The 17,698-nt window shown below is 34.3% G+C and overlaps 1 protein-coding gene across 2 annotated transcripts in view; it reads left to right on the forward strand.

Moving 5' to 3' along the window:
* CALCR (calcitonin receptor) overlaps nt 1-17,698 on the forward strand; it is a 135,977-nt gene that overhangs the window by 89,825 nt on the left and 28,454 nt on the right. For both annotated transcript variants that reach the window (XM_055137221.1, XM_004602183.3), the window contains exons 5-8: nt 1,102-1,212; nt 4,282-4,394; nt 7,332-7,423; nt 15,225-15,351. In XM_055137221.1, the coding sequence (XP_054993196.1) occupies nt 1,102-1,212; nt 4,282-4,394; nt 7,332-7,423; nt 15,225-15,351 (443 nt within the window). The remainder of the gene's footprint in view (nt 1-1,101; nt 1,213-4,281; nt 4,395-7,331; nt 7,424-15,224; nt 15,352-17,698) is intronic.

Genomic DNA, 17,698 nt, shown 5'->3' on the forward strand with positions numbered 1-17,698 from the left:
TTCACAAGAGTTATCTTAGAGGATTTCTGGAGATATTTTAAAAGAATCATTCCATGCAGGTGACAGGAACTTTTGGGAAACAAATGAAGAAATATCATACTAAAACGTAAATTCTAGGGCCAGAGAAAGAGTACAGGGAGTATGGCACTTACCTTGGTTTGATACCTGATGGATCTTGGTTTGATTTCTGACACAAGCATTGTCAGGAGTGATCTTTGAGCACAGACACAGGAGTAAGCCCTGAGCCTTGCTGGGTGTGACCACAAAACTAAATAAATAATTAAATATAAATATATAAAATTTAAATTCTATTATAAATTTAAATTCTGTTTCTATAGCTATTATTGTTTTTATTATTTTCATATCAAAATCAAAGAATACCAGAAAACTGCTTTTTTTATTCATGTATTTTATTTTTATAAAGTTGTTCACAATAGTTCATTACAGATAATATTCAAACACCAATCCTACCACCATGCACCTTCCCACCACCCATAAGAGGAAAGTGTGTGAAGATTGTTGTGTTTCGTCCTGGAGCCATTTAAGCCCTTATATAAGAGATTACAAGCATGTATGTTAAAACCAAACAAATGTGTGCTACTTTTGGTACATCAGTGGCCTAGGGTATAAGAGGTTTTTGCTCCAGGACATTCTGTGTTGCTCTTTATTGCAAGCTTTATTTCATAGTCTCTGGATCTTGGCCATTGATGAGACTACATGACACTGGGGGCAGTTTGTGAGTGTGACTATGAAGCTACTGGAAAAATGGGGACCTGGGGGGAGGAGGCCCTGTCCCGTCCAGAGCAAGCTTGGAGATCTCAGTCACTGGTCCCGCACAGCTGTTTTTTTCTGCAGGTTCTCTCATAGGTGAGGCTAATCCAAGCCTGTGGAGAGTGGCCTTGAGCATGGGTGCGTTTGGGTTCTGGAGGTTTTTGGCTGCCAGTGTTCTGCTTGGGATGGAGAGGGAAACTCAATCTGCCCCCCTCCGGAGTTGCCCCCGTGAAGACAGCCTGGCTCGGGGTCAGGACATTCTAGAAAACTGCTTAACTTATGAAGCTTCCTGAAATTTTTGACAAACACAACTTTCTTTCTAATGTTTAGGTCCATTCTGCAACCGTACCTGGGATGGATGGACATGCTGGGATGACACACCAGCAGGAGTGCTGGCCTTTCAACACTGCCCAGATTACTTTCCAGACTTTGATCCAACAGGTGAAAGATAATTTTTCATTTTGTATGTTTCTATGATATTTTTAGAATTTTCATTGTTTTAAAGAGATCTGATATGAAATACATCTACCTAGGTATACTCAACATGTTTTTCAAATTCTGAAGCATATTCTCTCATTCAGTTTTGCAACTAATGGAACGAGTTAAAGCATTTTATCAGTGAAAGGGAAACTAGAGTCCTAACAAAGGAGAATCTAAATTATCAGATCTATGTTGAAAACAGCATTTTGAAAAGATGGATGTTTGTTTTATGCTTAAGAAACTATGGAAAATTTTATCTTGTCTTATTTTCCAAAGAATCATTGCTAAGAGTTATTCCCACATTTCAGACCCAGCGAGCCCATGTGATACTCATGCTGAGTATGAATGACAAGAAATTATTTCCCATCGATGATAGCACCATATGGGAAACTCTCATCAATACAGCTTCTAATATCCAAATTTAGGAAAAGAAATTAGTTTATCCTTGATAAACTGTTTGGGAGAGATCTTTTGAGCTTCCTTTAAATATGAAGACTTCTTTTGTCTCTAAAATCAAACTTTCATGGGGTAAAATACAGATCATGAGAATGTATGGGATTAGACATGGCTATTTTTGTAAAGCAACAGGTGTGAACCACTTCTGAAATTCTTATTGTGAGGGGAAAGTTGGAATGTAAAAAGGAAAGGAGCTTTACGATGGTCACCAATACATTGCTATAAATTCTAAACTTTAGCTACAGGTTATTTGAGAATAATATTTCAGACCATTATTGACTCTTCCAATAAATGACACTTCACTCATCTTGATTTGACAACTATATTAGAGATAACTTGATTGACACACACACAAAAATCATCGTATTATTGAGGCTACAAAACCAGTTCCAATGCAGGAATGCACTTTTGCCAAGGTACAAATAATCATTTACTATCTTTACTTAAAGGTAAGTTTTGGATCAGACAAATGAGAATTTTCGGGCATGGGTTCAGTCTCATTTTTATATAGGTTTTCATTTCGGAAAAAATTCACTTTACAAATAAAGCATAGCTTTAAAATACCTATATTCAACAAATGTGATGTCTTGATGATACATAAAGTGACTTAAAGAATGACAGAGATTTCATTTTAAGCTAAGTGCTTCTTTATAACATCACAAAAGAGTGAATAGTAGTATTGAGATTCAAAAGAAACTGACAACCTGATGTAAAAAAAAATTTAACAAGTTGTTTAAGGACCATTTGTTGGAGTTAAATGCTCAATCAACGCTAATGACACAGAGCAGATGGTCAACATATGGCTAGAAGAATGATTCCGAACTTTGACACCCTTCAAAATTCATGTGCTTTTTAAGCATTTTTATTCCTGACAATCTCTATATTGATCAAATATTAATCAGTGTGGACAGGGTCTGTGAATCTCTTTAAGGCTCCTTCCATATGAATCTAGACTGAGAAGTATGTGTATTGTCCTCTTCATGGATTAGGCCATGGAGTATTTAAGTAGGAAATACCGATATTAGCATATGCAGATAGATTCCAAGCTGACAAAAGACAGAAATGTGGATAAATGGGGACATTTGCTTTGCAAAGGAAAGACTCATATATTACATATCCTTTCTTCAAATTTTGAAATATTTGTCAAGTGATTCTTGGTCACTGCAGTCATTATAAGCAGGACATGCCTAGGCCTAAACTTTAGTCATGACAAAATGATATAGAAGCTGGAGCAATGGCCAGGTCACTCACCTTATAGGTGGTCCACCCAGCTTTTATCCCTGGCCAGCACATATTGTCCTAGGACCCTCACCAGGAGTGATCCTTGAGCACAGATCCGGACTAAACCCTGAGCACTACTGGGTGTGGCCTATGGGAAATTTTTTAAAAAGACAAAAACCAAGCAGCATTTCCTATAATCCTGCTCACAACTGGAATGGACTTCATCACTAAGAACACTGTCTTTCTCCATATATATACTTTGACATGTGTAGCTACAAAATTTATTAAAATCAATTATAGCCAGTTGATAACATAAGTTACTTCATGACAATATCATTTAGACAAAATGATGCAGTTAAAACCACATTTCAGTTGCAAATAAGCTTATAATGGTCATTACTGGCAAACAAAATGAGCACATTTATTGACAACTTTTTAATGTCAGTTTTTAAAAATTAAGTTCTCCAATGGTGATTCTTCAGATTTTGCTGAAGGATTGTCTTCCCAAATTTACAACAAAATTACTTTCTGTGTAATTTTGTAATATATTTCCATTAAGCATTAATTCTATTCAGTTGCTTGAACAGCCTTTGCTTTTCTGTTGTTCTGTTTTGGGACATATTGTAGACATTATTAGAAATTTGCATTTATTTCATCAATTTTAAATAATTTACATACAAACAAATCTACAATTTTAGTTAAAATCTTGTGTAGTCTGGTGCTATCTGTGAGACAAATAACTAAAAATAATTAAATTTATCTAAGATTGCCACAGAATTAAAGGACATTTTATACTAGTCCTTAGCATATTGATTAACCCATTAGTAATAATTATTTTATATTTAAAATCTCAATGATGTTTCATATAAATAAGTCTTGTTAATACAAATTGTTTCCATAATTCTTTAAAACAGTGACAGTGTCTTCCAAATTTTAGTATGTTATTCTGATTTTTAGTGTTTTATTCTGTTATACTTGTTCTGAAAAAAAATCATATGTTAAGAGGGTTATTCAAAGGTGTGAAAACTTTTTGCTTTAATAATGATGAAAATGCTTCAAGAAGCTATCAAAAGTTAGACTATGAGGATTACAAAATATCTTTGGATTGCTATAGGTTTCTCTGAGTCACTGCAGATAATGCATTAAAGAGATACTTTAAAAACTAGAGCAAATCTGAAAATGTATATTTTACATGTAAAAATCAACTAAAATTTACATTTCCAGATTTGCTCTAGTTTTTAAAGTATCTCTTTAATGCATTATCGTTTAAAAGGAATATACTCAACTCATAGCCTCTGTTTTCTCATTTGTACAATGCAACAGCAATGTAAATATTGTTATGTTTCACAACAGAAACAGTTACAAAATACTGTGATGAAAATGGGGATTGGTATAAGCATCCGGAGAATAATCGAACCTGGTCCAACTACAGTATGTGCAATGCTTTTACTCCTGAGAAGCTGCAGGTAGGTTCTATTGGAATATTCAGTATTGGCAAGAATGCTATTGTTTACACATATAAATTATGCATAACAGTAAAATACCTGCTACCAAGAAGCCAACCTATTTTTATAAAAGAAAATCATATCATGATCTTTAAGTTCTGTAGACTTTATAAAGTGGCACTAGGGGGAAAATGTTTTACTTTTTGGTTGGCATTCAGTGTTGATGAGAAGGTTCCATCAGTACATGGAATCAGGCTGTTTATACCAGGGCAGGAATACCCTTGGACCAGATGATGAGATATTCTCCCAGATATTAGGTAGCATTTCCAGGGATTCTGGATCTTCTTTTGGAAGAGTTCCAACACCTCAGTTTTTTTTTTTTTTTTTTTGTAATTCACAAGTCAACAGTTGCCCCTTCCCTACTCCACAATGTCCATGACAGTTTTACTTACTACCAGATCTTGAGGAACTTTTGACTGGGGTCTTCTCATCAATCCACGAATGTTATTTTCAGGATAAATCCATAGTGATTAGTTTATACTCTGGATTATTAGCTGTTAAATATTTTTATACTATCTCCATACTGAAACTTTTAAATTAACCGGGTGGAAGAACATCTCTCTTCAAATGTACCAGAAATAGGTGGGAAGCAAGGCAGGGGGTAGGGAGCGGAAATCTCCAAATCTACAGTTTCTCCCCAAAGAAATCTGAAAAAGAAGTGGTCAGTGTAGATTCACTCGGGGCATCTCAAAAAAAAAAAAAACAACCAAAAAAAAAACACCTCGTGACTGCAACAGAAATCTACCATTTCTTTCAAAGATAGCCCAGTTTGTTAAATAATCACTGTCGGAAGCTAAAAATCAGTACTTTATACATCAGTATTTTGTTTCTATAGAGAAACTTTAAGGGCAGGAAATTTTTTTTGTTAAAGCAAAACGGACAAACAGCAAGCAAACAACATACAAGATGAATAGATTTCTTAGGAACTAGTTAGCCAAAGGTCACCTCATTACAAGAGAGGGCCAAGGGCACCAAGCCCTTTGATTCTTCCTAAATTGTTTAGTCACCTCAGAAACAAACAAATGTCCCATTCTAATGAAGAACTATTTACTTAATAAGGTTTGATTGTAGTAACATCTCACTAAATAAGGAAAGTCCTGAATAAGTACTAATTATTTTTCAAAGGAAGAATGTAATAATTACCTAATTGTAAACAATACACACACATCCAAAAAAGTAATGTCCAGTGTTTGCCATTTTTCACTTTCTCACACACTCTAAGAAGAAAACAAATAATTTTGAGAATAAATGCCTCTCTCAACACTGAATATAACGATTGAAATTCTTTCCACAAGTCTTACATCTAATACAGGCATGAACAAAATTTGAAGAAATCAAACAAGCATTTAATAAAGCACACACTTTTCATTCTTGTGCATGACACCAGAATGTAACTAAATTATGAGCAGTTGTTTCATTTTACACATTACTGAGACAACTATTTAAGAAAAATAAGTATGTTTAAAGCAATATTCTGGAAGCACTAAATGAAATTAAATTTTCTTAAAAATAAAACATGCAAAGCTAAAAATACTGATGGAGGATAGGGGCATACATATATCTCCAAATTTAAAATAAAAACTCACAGCAAGATAATTTCCATGTAATAAACTGTATGGAAGAGAGTTACAAAATGCCTCTCTAAACCTTGCCACTTATTCACTCTAGCCACTATTCATCCAACCAATAAAAATTACATATTTTGTACAGTTTAATTTGTTAAAGCATTAAGTACAAGTTACAATTTATAATCTATAAATGATAGCAAATTAATTTCTCAATAGCCATTGACTACGCTGTGTCTCCATATATTTTTTTGCTTTGTATATTTTATATTAATGAGATTATGCAATGTGTGGTATTTTGTTACTGTCTTCTTTAGCATAGTGTTTTTAAGGTTTATTCATGTTTTACTATGCATTATTTCTTAATTTCTTTTATTGGCTGAATAGTATTATATTCTGAATAAACTGTCTTTACCCATTAATAGATGTTGAGTTGTTCCCATTTTTTAACTATTATAAATAATACCTCTACAAAGAGTTGCCCAGGTTTTTGTGTGAATATCTTTTTAATTTGGATGGCCATTTTTTTCTTATAGCTGTCTTACTAGAAGATATTCAACTTTTTAAGAACTAAGTCTTATTGCTGCTAATCCCCTTTATTGCATGTCCTAGGTCATTTTATAATTTAGTATTATATAAATTATATATAATAATTTTTTTAATTTATTTTTTTTCTTTTTTAAATTTATTTTTTTTTAATTAGTGAGTCACAGTGAGGGTATAGTTACAGATTCGCACATTTTCGTGCTCGTTTTTCCCTCATGCAATGTTTAAGAGCCCATCCCTCTACCAGTGTCTATTTTCCACCACCCATGAACCCAATATCCCTCCCACCCCCCCAGTCCCTTCCCCCACCCCACCCCGCCTCTGTAGCGGGGCATTCCAATTTGATATCTATCTTTCCTTTTGGGTGTTGTGGTTCCAAATAAGGGTACTGAGTGGTCATCCTGTTCAGTCTCTAGTCTACTTTCAGCACTCATCTCCCTTCCCGAGCAGGATCTCCAATCACATATTACTTGGTGTTCCCCTCTCTATCTGGGATGTCTTTCCCCCAGCGTGGGAGGCCAGCTTCCAAGCTATGGAGCCAACCTCCTGGTATTATTAGTATTTCCTTTCTTTTGCATTTTTTGTCTTAGCTTTTTTAACTAAAATTTAGATAATTGCTTTTCAACATTCTCCTTTTATCATATATTTATTTTATTCTTCAAAATAGTGATTGACGCTTGATGTTTTAAAAATATAAAATAAAAATATATAAAATAATTTTCTGTATTCTATAATTATTCTTTCACCAATTTTTAACTGCCTTTTTAAATTATTGTCGCTTTTCCAGAATGCATACAATCTGTACTACTTGGCTATTGTGGGTCATTCTATGTCAATATTCACATTAGTGATTTCGCTGGCAATTTTCGTGATTTTCAAGTAAGTATACACAGTGTCTTTTCATTATTTTATTTCATTATCTACCAACATAATAGTTCACTCTGCAAGAGTATTTGTGTGGGGAGGAAAAGAAGAGGTGAGCTGCAGATCAAGAGATACTTGGGAGTCATGAAACAAAACTAAAATTAAAATAAAATATGCTTTTAAATTCTATCCTTAAAGAAAATAGATGAATTCATATACTTTTAAATGCAATATGACTGTTTTTTTCCAAAACAGAAACAGCGACTAATTAAATAATCGCACTGCATATGCACACGTATTACACTGCCTTGATATGTAAAGATTCTATCTACCTCGGTTAGAATTCTGTTAATTATTGAAGAGAGGGTCAACTTTCTTCTTTTGCCTACACTGCAAAATTTGGAAACCATGACCAGAAGTTCAAATCCACCCTGCTTAAATATTATCTATGTAAACAAATTGATTTGACCACAGAAGTGGGTTTTGTGAGGTGATTTTATTGCTTTAATTAATACTTTTCTTGGAGTCAGAGTAATCATATAGTGACAAGGGCACTTGCCTTTAATGTGGCTGACCCAGGTTTCATTGCTGGCACCCCTCCCACAAAGCACTATCAGGAGTGATACTTTGAGTGCAGAGCCAGGAGTAAGCCCTGAGCATGGCTGAAGTGATCCAAAACCAAACCAAAAAAAGACAAAAACCTTTTTCTTAATTGTATAAGTATTATACAAATGATGGGGAAATGGGGGAAAAGGAAACCCTTTAGATACATACTACAAGTAATCCTCCACATTTAATGATGTGCTATGCAATTAAATATACAGTGGTTCATATATAATATCTTAATTTGATTTTATCAAAAGTTTACTATGATAATACTAAAAATTACATCATAATTACCTGTGACATTTTTATACAACCACCATTATTTTTCTTTGATCCTTTTTAAACTATGGAATAATTTTGGTATAAATTTACCTTAATTTGATAGAGATAAATTATTTACTGTATTTTTTATCATTTTCTTAAATTGTAAAAGTTCTTTGGGTAGTATTTGGAACCATACTCAGTGGTGCTCAGGGAAGTATTTTTCTGGCTCTGTGCTTAGGAGTGGACCTGAGCAGTGTTCAAAATCATATCTGGTGCCAGAGATCCAACTAGGATCTGCTACATGCAAGGCAAACATCTTACCTTCTGCACTATCTCTCCAGCCAAAAAGATATAACTATAGCCACTTTGTTAGCTGAATGGCAAATAATAGCAGAATCAACAGTGAACTCTTTCTATGCATGTATGATTTATAGGAGAAAGACTAATAAAGCAGCAAGACGTGAGATACTAATTACTATAATTAAAATAGAAGAGTATTTTCAATTACAGGCCATCAAAATACAGCTAAGTAAACACATAGCATGATTAATCTTAAAATGTCTGTGCATTTCACAGCTGCTCTTTTTTTTTTCTTTTTGGGTCACACATGGCGATGCACAGGGGCTAATACTGGCTTTGCATTCAGGAATTACTCCTAGTGGTGCTTGGGGGACCATATGAGATACTGGGAATTGAACCAGGGTCAGTCACATGCAAGGCAAATGTCCTACCCGCTGTACTATTGCTCCAACCCCTCACAGCTGCTCTTGACCAGAGTAAATAAATACATCATCATGTATGGCTACCATACAATTTTGATGACAATATCTATCACTAACAAATTATTCTTTAATTTTTATATAATCAGAAGAAAAGTCCAAAATTTATAATATTGCAACAAGCTAATGTGTCCACTAACTTAAAAATAAAATATGTAAAGAGGATATTTGGTTATTTTTTGAGGAAGTATAAAAGTCAAATCAGCAACACAACAACAAAAATGCAAAACTGATTTTTCTGCTCTGTCTCTGTGAAACCATGGAATATCAGTTATTGTTTTTATAAGTGCAGCACATGGGCAAAGAAAGATATGCTCAAATCTATTTAGTCTCAAAATAAAATTAATCGTCTCAACTCTTCAAAGATATGGGGACAGAAAATCTAGGAAATAATTACGTTTTGCCTTATTCTCTTTCAATTCCAAGAACCTACCAAACAGAAACTGCCATGTTGGGACAAAATCTATCTTATTGATTCATCATCTGAATAGAATGACATAAATCAAAATAGCAGGTTCTCCACAGTCTACACAAGAAGTGAATTAGATATGACAATATACACACTGAGATACTAAGTAGTTATATATGAAGGAAATCATTCTTGATGCTTATACTTGTTATTTTTCTTATCTTTAACCTAACCAAAGTTAAGAAAATGAACTCTGCTTTCTGAAATTGTGAATACATTTCTTAGGTCTGGGGATGTGACTCAGTGGTAGAGCACAGACCATGTATTATGTAAGGCCTCAGATTCAATTCCAGTACTAACAAAAAAGAAAAGAAAAGAAAAGAAAGATAAAGTATGTTTCTGATTATTCAAATTATTTCTTTGCATTCATGTTTCAAAAAATATTAAAAGTGATTGTGAAAATAAAATGTAATTCTTTGCAAGGTTGAACAATCAGTTCCATAAAATTTTCATTAAAATAAAATGATATTATACACACTCTAGCCCACTTCAGAGACTTAATGCTCCCATTTATAATCATCCCCTTGAAATCTCACTCTAAATTTGCAATGATCCTTTCAGACCTATAAAAAAAGGAGTAACCCTGCAGGTTTTTCCCTCAAATCAGCAGGCTAAGATGGCCTACAAGGGAATTTAAAATTGCTGAGTGCATGGCAGTCTATGGAATGGCTGATACTTGGCTGAAAATTCTGGCATATTACTCAGAATAAAGTCATTAAGGAATGCCTCTAATTTTAATAAGATTTTACTCTGAGCATACAGGAGAAGGTAGAGGTTTCATTAGCCCCCTTACTTAGAAGAAATAAAGAAAAACAATGCTGTCTGTGGAAATTTTGATTGGGAGCTGGGGGAAATTGCAGATCTGGCAAAGGAGGAATTTCTCAGTGCCTTACCTGATGCACTAACTCTCCAGCTCAGTATGGAATACATTTTAGACATAATCTAAAAAATAAATCTGGGGCTGGAGCGATAGCACAGAGGGTAGGGCGTTTGCCTTGCACTAGGCTGAATCCAGGTACGATTCCCAGCATCCCATATGGACCCCTGACCACCGCCAGGAGTAATTCCTGAGTGCATGAGCCAGGAGTAACCCCTGTGCATCACCTGGTGTGATCCAAAAAACAAAAAAATAAAATAGCCTATAATAATATTTCTGGCTGGTATTCCTCTAAATACATTATTAGAATAAATCAGAGATACCAAATATGGTCTTCTTTACCCCAACCCACCACAGACACAACAGGATCATGAAAGATAACTGTCAGTTATATCCTGGTCTACAATTCACTTGGAATACTAGAACTATCGAAAAAAGACAGAATAATGATTAAGAGAGAGTTTATTAAAGATATTTTGTACTAATTCTAAAGATATAAAGTCTCTAGTCAAAAAAATATATTAAATTTTTTTAGGAGTTCTAATACATTTGACATCCCTTCTGCTTCACTTTCTCCACTGAAAACAAGGTCTAATACCTATGAAAAAGAAATTTTGGCATTACACTGGCAGATGACTTTGTAACAACAATACAAAATATTCCAGATGTATATTTTTCTATGCACTTTATTTTTCATAACAAAGTTTACTTATTCTGCTAGTTTCTTTTAAACTTTGTGATCATAGGACACAATCTTATAAAGGAATTAATACTGATATTTCTTGTCAGTAACATAAAATTGATTTATGTGTTATACAAAAAGCAAGGCAGATATAAACACTTTCTCACACAACTATAGATTCCCCTAAAGAATATGTATGCATATATAGGCTGAAAGTAATTTAAAATAAATTTAAATATTTACACTAGGTAAACTAATTTTACAAATATAATATTTAGCTTCAACTTTCAATTTGACATCTTGAGATTCAGATTCAATTAAATCATTATCTTGTTTTCACATTTGAATGATACCTTCATTGGGTCAAGACAGAAGTAGATTATGACTTACTTTCCCACTCTGAAAAAAATATGAAGTTCTTATTATTTCTTTTCACTCAAAAAGTAAGCAATATACTGCTTCTCTAAATAACTATTTTTTTAAACAATAATAAAGTAGAGCTAACAGGTTTGTGCCATTTCAATTTAAGACATTTAAAATCTGACAGGAAAATGTTAGCTTCTCTCATGTTCATGCAAGCACCATGATATTGCATTTAGAACAATGAAACACATAATAACTTGTGTTAAATCAGATTTTACCCTTTAGTATGCTACTCTTTTCTTTAGAACAATTGTCTTGATTAAAATAAATAAACAATCACATGTGATAAAAATTTCCCAGGTATCTCTAGCATTTACAAGAAGGTCTGAATCAAAATAGGTACGCAGTAATATATGTTGAATTACTGAATAAATTTAATAAATTTAATCTGCCTATACCTTACTTCAAAATCTCAGTGTAAATGTCACCAAGCACATGTAATAAATTTTTTAAAACTTAATAAGCAGAAATTATATTGAAACCTTTAAGAGATGAAAATATATATTATCATATTATGTGTTACTCATATACTTTCTATGAAGCCTAACAGTTATCTCATTTTAAATCATCACTTTTTTTTGTATACATAGTATAGTACTGTATATATGTGTTATCTAATATTGAAGAACAGGAAGATGTCTAATAATAGTTAATACTTAAGGATTTGGTAAACGTTCGATGTGATGAAGTTTAAGTTATGAGATCATCTAGCATTTAATGTAATGCTCTGATATCCTTGGAAACTGTTCAGTTGTCATAGATCTAAGAAGAAAACTGTTTACTATAAGGATTTTAATACAAAATATAAATGACAGCAATGTGTTTACAAAGTTCTAGGCTTCTGAAACAAATTCCTTCAGCATTTACATTTTAGTTAGAAAAGGGAGAAGATAGCAGACAAAAGCAAGCAAACAAGTCAGGAAGTGTCAATTTTAAAAGAAAAATATAGTATATAAGGACTAGGGAGTAATCTGGAAGTGTAGGAAGTATATTGTATTCAGAATGGTTCTGGTTTACACAAGAAATTTAACATTAACCAGTCCTTTATGCAAATTACATACTATTGAATTCCATCCAATCAAAAGAAAATCAGCCACAGGAATAGCAACACTGCATGATGCATTTGTCCTTAGTTCTAGAAAGTATCACCTGTCCTTGTTTTAAGCCAGGCTGAGTTCAGTCATAAGACTTCAGATATTTGCCTCTTGAGAACAATAATAAAATGCTACTATTACTATATAAAAACAAATTGCAGGTCAGAGGTTTAGTGGTATTAAATGCAGTAATTGCAATATAAAAAAGTTAATGCAGTATATTATGGATATAATATTTCACTCATTTTTTTCTTTAAAAAAATTTAAATTGGGGACCAGAAGGTACAGCGGTTAGGCACATGCCTTGCATGCAACCAACCCAGATTCCATCTCATGCATCTTTTATGTTCCCTGAGTACAAAGGCAGGAATGAGAGCATTTCTTGGTATGGCCCCCAAACCCAAAGATAAATAAATAAATGAATCTTATATCTGCAACCTCCTTATATAGTATTAGTACAAAATCAATTGTTTATCTTTAAAACTGGTTTGCTACTAAATAGAGTAGCACAAACTATATCTGTGCATATGTCTACTCATTCCTGATTTAAAGTTCTCCTGTTCAATACATTAAGAATTTAAAATTATCATGTATTAGCAATTCACTAATATTGGGATTCTTGGAAAGAGGAAAAATGTAATTCCAATTAAAAAAATATGCGGGGCTAGAGCAACAGCAAAGTGGGTAGGTGTATTCGTTCAGGACCCTGAACAAAAGAGGGCCCGGAAACCTTTACCCTGGACAAACTGGAAAATTCCATTACCAGCGTTTGCATAACCTGAGGCACAGGTGCCCTTGTGACAAAGGAAATAGCTAAACTCAAGAAGTAAAAGTAGCCCAGGGCAGTTAACCAGGAGACCCCAAAAGCCCGTAAAGTGGAATGCCTTCCTTTACACTAAAAACCTTGTGCATTCCTCCTGACAGATGCTCCTGCCAGATAATCCCTTGTCTTCCCCTCCCCACTATTTCTCAACCTACTCTTGGAGAATGTTGTAAGCCCACCAAATAACACCCCGAACCTTTCCTTATTTGGTCTGAGAAGACACTTCCCTGATGATTGACAACTCATGTACCAACCCCCTGCTAAGAAAGGTATAAAACCAGCATGACTGCCAATAAAGACGCTCTTGATCAGCACGTGTTGTCTTGAGCCCCTTTTTACTAACCTCACCAGTTTTATTTTCAGATCGGGACCGCTCATAGAACCCACCCAATTAGGAGCGCTTTCCACTGTTGTCTCTCCACGGGCCGGAGAGATTTCGGGGAACGCGCAGGTAGGGTGTTTACCTTGTACAAGGTCGACCTGGGTTTGATTCCCAGCATCCCATATGGTCCCCTGAGCACCACCAGGCGTAATTTCTGAGTGCAGAGCCAGGAGTAACCCCTGTGCATTGTCAGGTGTGACCCCAAAAGAAAAAAAAGATGCTTTAACATCCACTCATTTCTTAAATGTAAAACTAGACCATTGCCATCTGTGATATTCCATCATCATTTTTATTTTCAAAATTCCTGGAATTATAACTTTATTCAATAAAAACTTTCAGAAAAGACTTATTATGATTGGTTACTTACATTATTAACTAGATGTTTTAAGGTTTTACATAGTGAATAACTGTACTAAATGTTTTTGTCTGAATAAAATATGGAAACATTTTTATTCACTTAGTATAATCATTCCAATTTTTGTTATAGCTATCCTGCTGACTACTTGTATATAAAGTGAAATGGGATATTCCAACTGATGTTTATTTATGTGAACATTCAAACACACATACACATACACATAAAGTCGAGTTCATGAAGTGGAGGAGAAAGAAATGGGATATCCAACATATTGCTTAGTACCCAAAGGTCATGAATGGCTATGCCAACAATCAGTACCATTGTCTAGGTCTTGTCATATCCAAACCATAATATGTTTTATAATGAGATAAAATTTGTGCCTCTTAAAATTCCCTGCCTGTGTCTGAGCTTCACCAGGAAGAAAGGGAAAAGAGGAACCACTGAGTGATTTTAACACAAATTCAAGAAATAATATTTTAATGACTTGCTTTAGCAACAGATGAGATAACACATAGAAATAAGTGAGACTGGTCCTATCTTGAGGAATTGTTCAAAGAAAATAGTGAAAAAGAAGGATGATGGGAGACTTCTCAAAGCCTCTGTATAACGGGTCAAGGATATGGATTCAGGCTTTTGTCAAAAGGCAGTTTTTCTTCTTTCTTCATGTCCCTTTATTCCATCTACTCTACAATTTCTACCTGATTACAAAAAGACAAATTCACTTTTCATTTGAAACACTCTAGAAACACACCAAATGACTTCTCCTTTAAGAGTCCACCTCATGCTTAATTTCACATTTATTGTATTTAAGTAATTATATCTTTAAGATATATATAAAGTCACCCTGGGAACTAAAAATGATGAAAACCAAGATAAGTAAACCGCTCTTTAAAATTAGTCAGAAAACTAATAACACTTTCTAAGGATAAGACCAATCTTACCATTTTTTATATTATCTCTTGTGTTGCTAAAGAAAGTCATTAAAATATCTTTCCAGCTACTTCAATCCTTTAGCATTGGCTAACTGATCCATTTTTGTTTTGTTTTGTTTTCAACCAGGAACCTTAGTTGCCAAAGAGTGACTCTGCACAAGAACATGTTTCTAACCTACATTCTGAATTCCATGATTATTATCATCCACCTCGTCGAAGTAGTACCTAATGGAGAACTTGTGAGAAAGGATCCGGTAAGCACTGCTTGATTTGCCTTTAATGCTACTTTTAGGCTATAATACAGCTAAAAGTGAATCTGCTATAATTTTTCTTAAGTTTCTGATTCTATACATAATCATATTACATCTTAGAGCTAAGTTCTGCATTAAATATTATATGCTATAGTATAGGGTTGAAATTAGCTCAATCATTTAAATATGAATCTAAGAAATCATGAGGTCTTTTCACTATTAATCAATGTCAAGAATAAGTTTACTAAGCACATTTATAAACATATATGATACCAATGTACTAAAATAGTGTTTTCTAGTGTCCCAGGGTATTATTTACAAGTTTACAAGTGCACTTAGACATTCATTACCTCAGTATTCTGCCACCAAGACCAGTCACTTCAGAAAGCATAGACCTGCATTTATGCACGCAAATATTTCTATGTTCTATGTCTCTACTATGTGAACAGGGTTGAAATGCCTCACATTCATTCACTCTCCTCTCCCAGTCCCTGCTGGTGGCTTGCATTTCCTGAGTCCAATGGAAATCCCAATGGAAATGCAAAGATCTGTTCTTGACACAGAGCAATTGGAACAATTGGAACAAAATTTAAAAATTGTTTCAAAGCACAAAAAGAACCCACTGAACACACAATAAATGGCCAAAGGATATTTTCACTTCTGTTTCTCTGCTTAACTGTGTTATGCAAGCATCTGTAGATAGCCTCATCTTTCAAAACTGGCATTTGACAACTCTGCCAACCCAATGACAAAAAATGCGTGAAATCTGCCCAGAGCATGCATCCTGCATGACAGTGGCATAACATGGGAAAGCAGCTTAATTTGGCTTCTAATGGATCCACAGTGCTAATAATTTTTGCAGTGTGAATATATCCAGAAATTTGTTTTGTTTAAGTCATGGCATCTGTTTCCTGAGACAAACTCATGTTCTACTGCAGAATGCTAGCTTACCTTGATAAGAATTTTCTTTTAATATCAAATCTAACAAAAAGTCATTTCATTTTATTTACTTCTCACAATACCCTGGGGCAGAGTGTATATTGTTCCCAGTATTGGTTGAGTAAGCTGAAACTCAATGAAGTCAATTTTCCTCTGGAAATATGTAGAGTTAGAGATGGGACTTGAACCTGTCTTACACAAAAGAAAACTCTTATCTGTGACGCATAATATTCTTGACTTTTGTAATTTATTTTTCCTTACAAAGGTGTGAACTTAAAGAAATGGTCTTAGCTATTCCAAACTAGTAATTGTTCTTAGTTAGACATGCACACTGCATTTGAATTTTAATCTCTATTAATGTTTATTCCTTGGGCACACAGTCTTAGAGCGCTACACCTAGCATGTCCCTTGGTCTCTTTGCATCCTCCTCTGCCCTACTTATCTCCCTCTGTCTCCACCTCCATTATTTAGTCAACACAATAGCATCAAGAGTCTGAGAGTTACACACTGCACTTTGATTACTAAAACTGAGTTGAAAAGAGATGTAAAAGCAATTAACTGAGCAACTCTCTGTGGAGAAGACTGTTGACTTTCCATTTTCCATAAAGTGTTGAAAATATGAGAAAATTACTCTATATAAAAGAGGAAATGACACTTTGGTCATTAAATAATCAATTCACCACTCTGAAGCAATGCTTGGTCAAATTATGAAGTATTGTAAATTCTTAAATATATTCTCTCCCATCTCTTCTGGGGTAACAGAATCTCATACACTCTGGCTCTTACAATAAAGGAGCACCTATCCACTGTGAGATGGTAGCAGGCCAGAAGTCATTTAGTTATAGAAGCAATTTCTTCTTATCTAACAAATGAGAATGATAAAGATTTATTATTATTAAAGATAAATTCTAGAAAATCCTACTTACAGATTTTCTCAGATTCCTAGGGAAGCATAATACTTTTCAAATTTTCCTTAAAGCAGGGACTGGAGTTACAGTACAGCTGGTAGGGCATTTGTGCGGCACACAGCTGACCCAGGTTCAATCCCTGACATCCCATATGGTCCTCCAAGCACAGCCAGGCGTAATTCCTGAGTGTAGAGCCAGGAGTAAACCCAGAGCATTGCAAGGTGTTGTTCCCCAAAAAAGAAATCCCCCAAAATACATTTCAAATTACTACTCACAGAGCTACCATGAACCCTTACATAGTGGCTAATCCCCTGGGTCTCTGTACTTGGCTTTTCCAACCAACCTATGAGTCTGGTCATTGCTCTTAACAGTCTTGTCAATAATTATCACTGGCCCTTTGAACTTCCATAGGATACAGTACAGGTAGACTTGCTGTGCACTGCTCTAGTCACAGCACGTAGGCTGACTCCTATCCAAAAAGTCTACCCAGCCCTACCTTGCAA

Source organism: Sorex araneus, chromosome 1, assembly GCF_027595985.1.
Source record: "Sorex araneus isolate mSorAra2 chromosome 1, mSorAra2.pri, whole genome shotgun sequence".
NCBI lineage: Eukaryota > Metazoa > Chordata > Mammalia > Eulipotyphla > Soricidae > Sorex > Sorex araneus.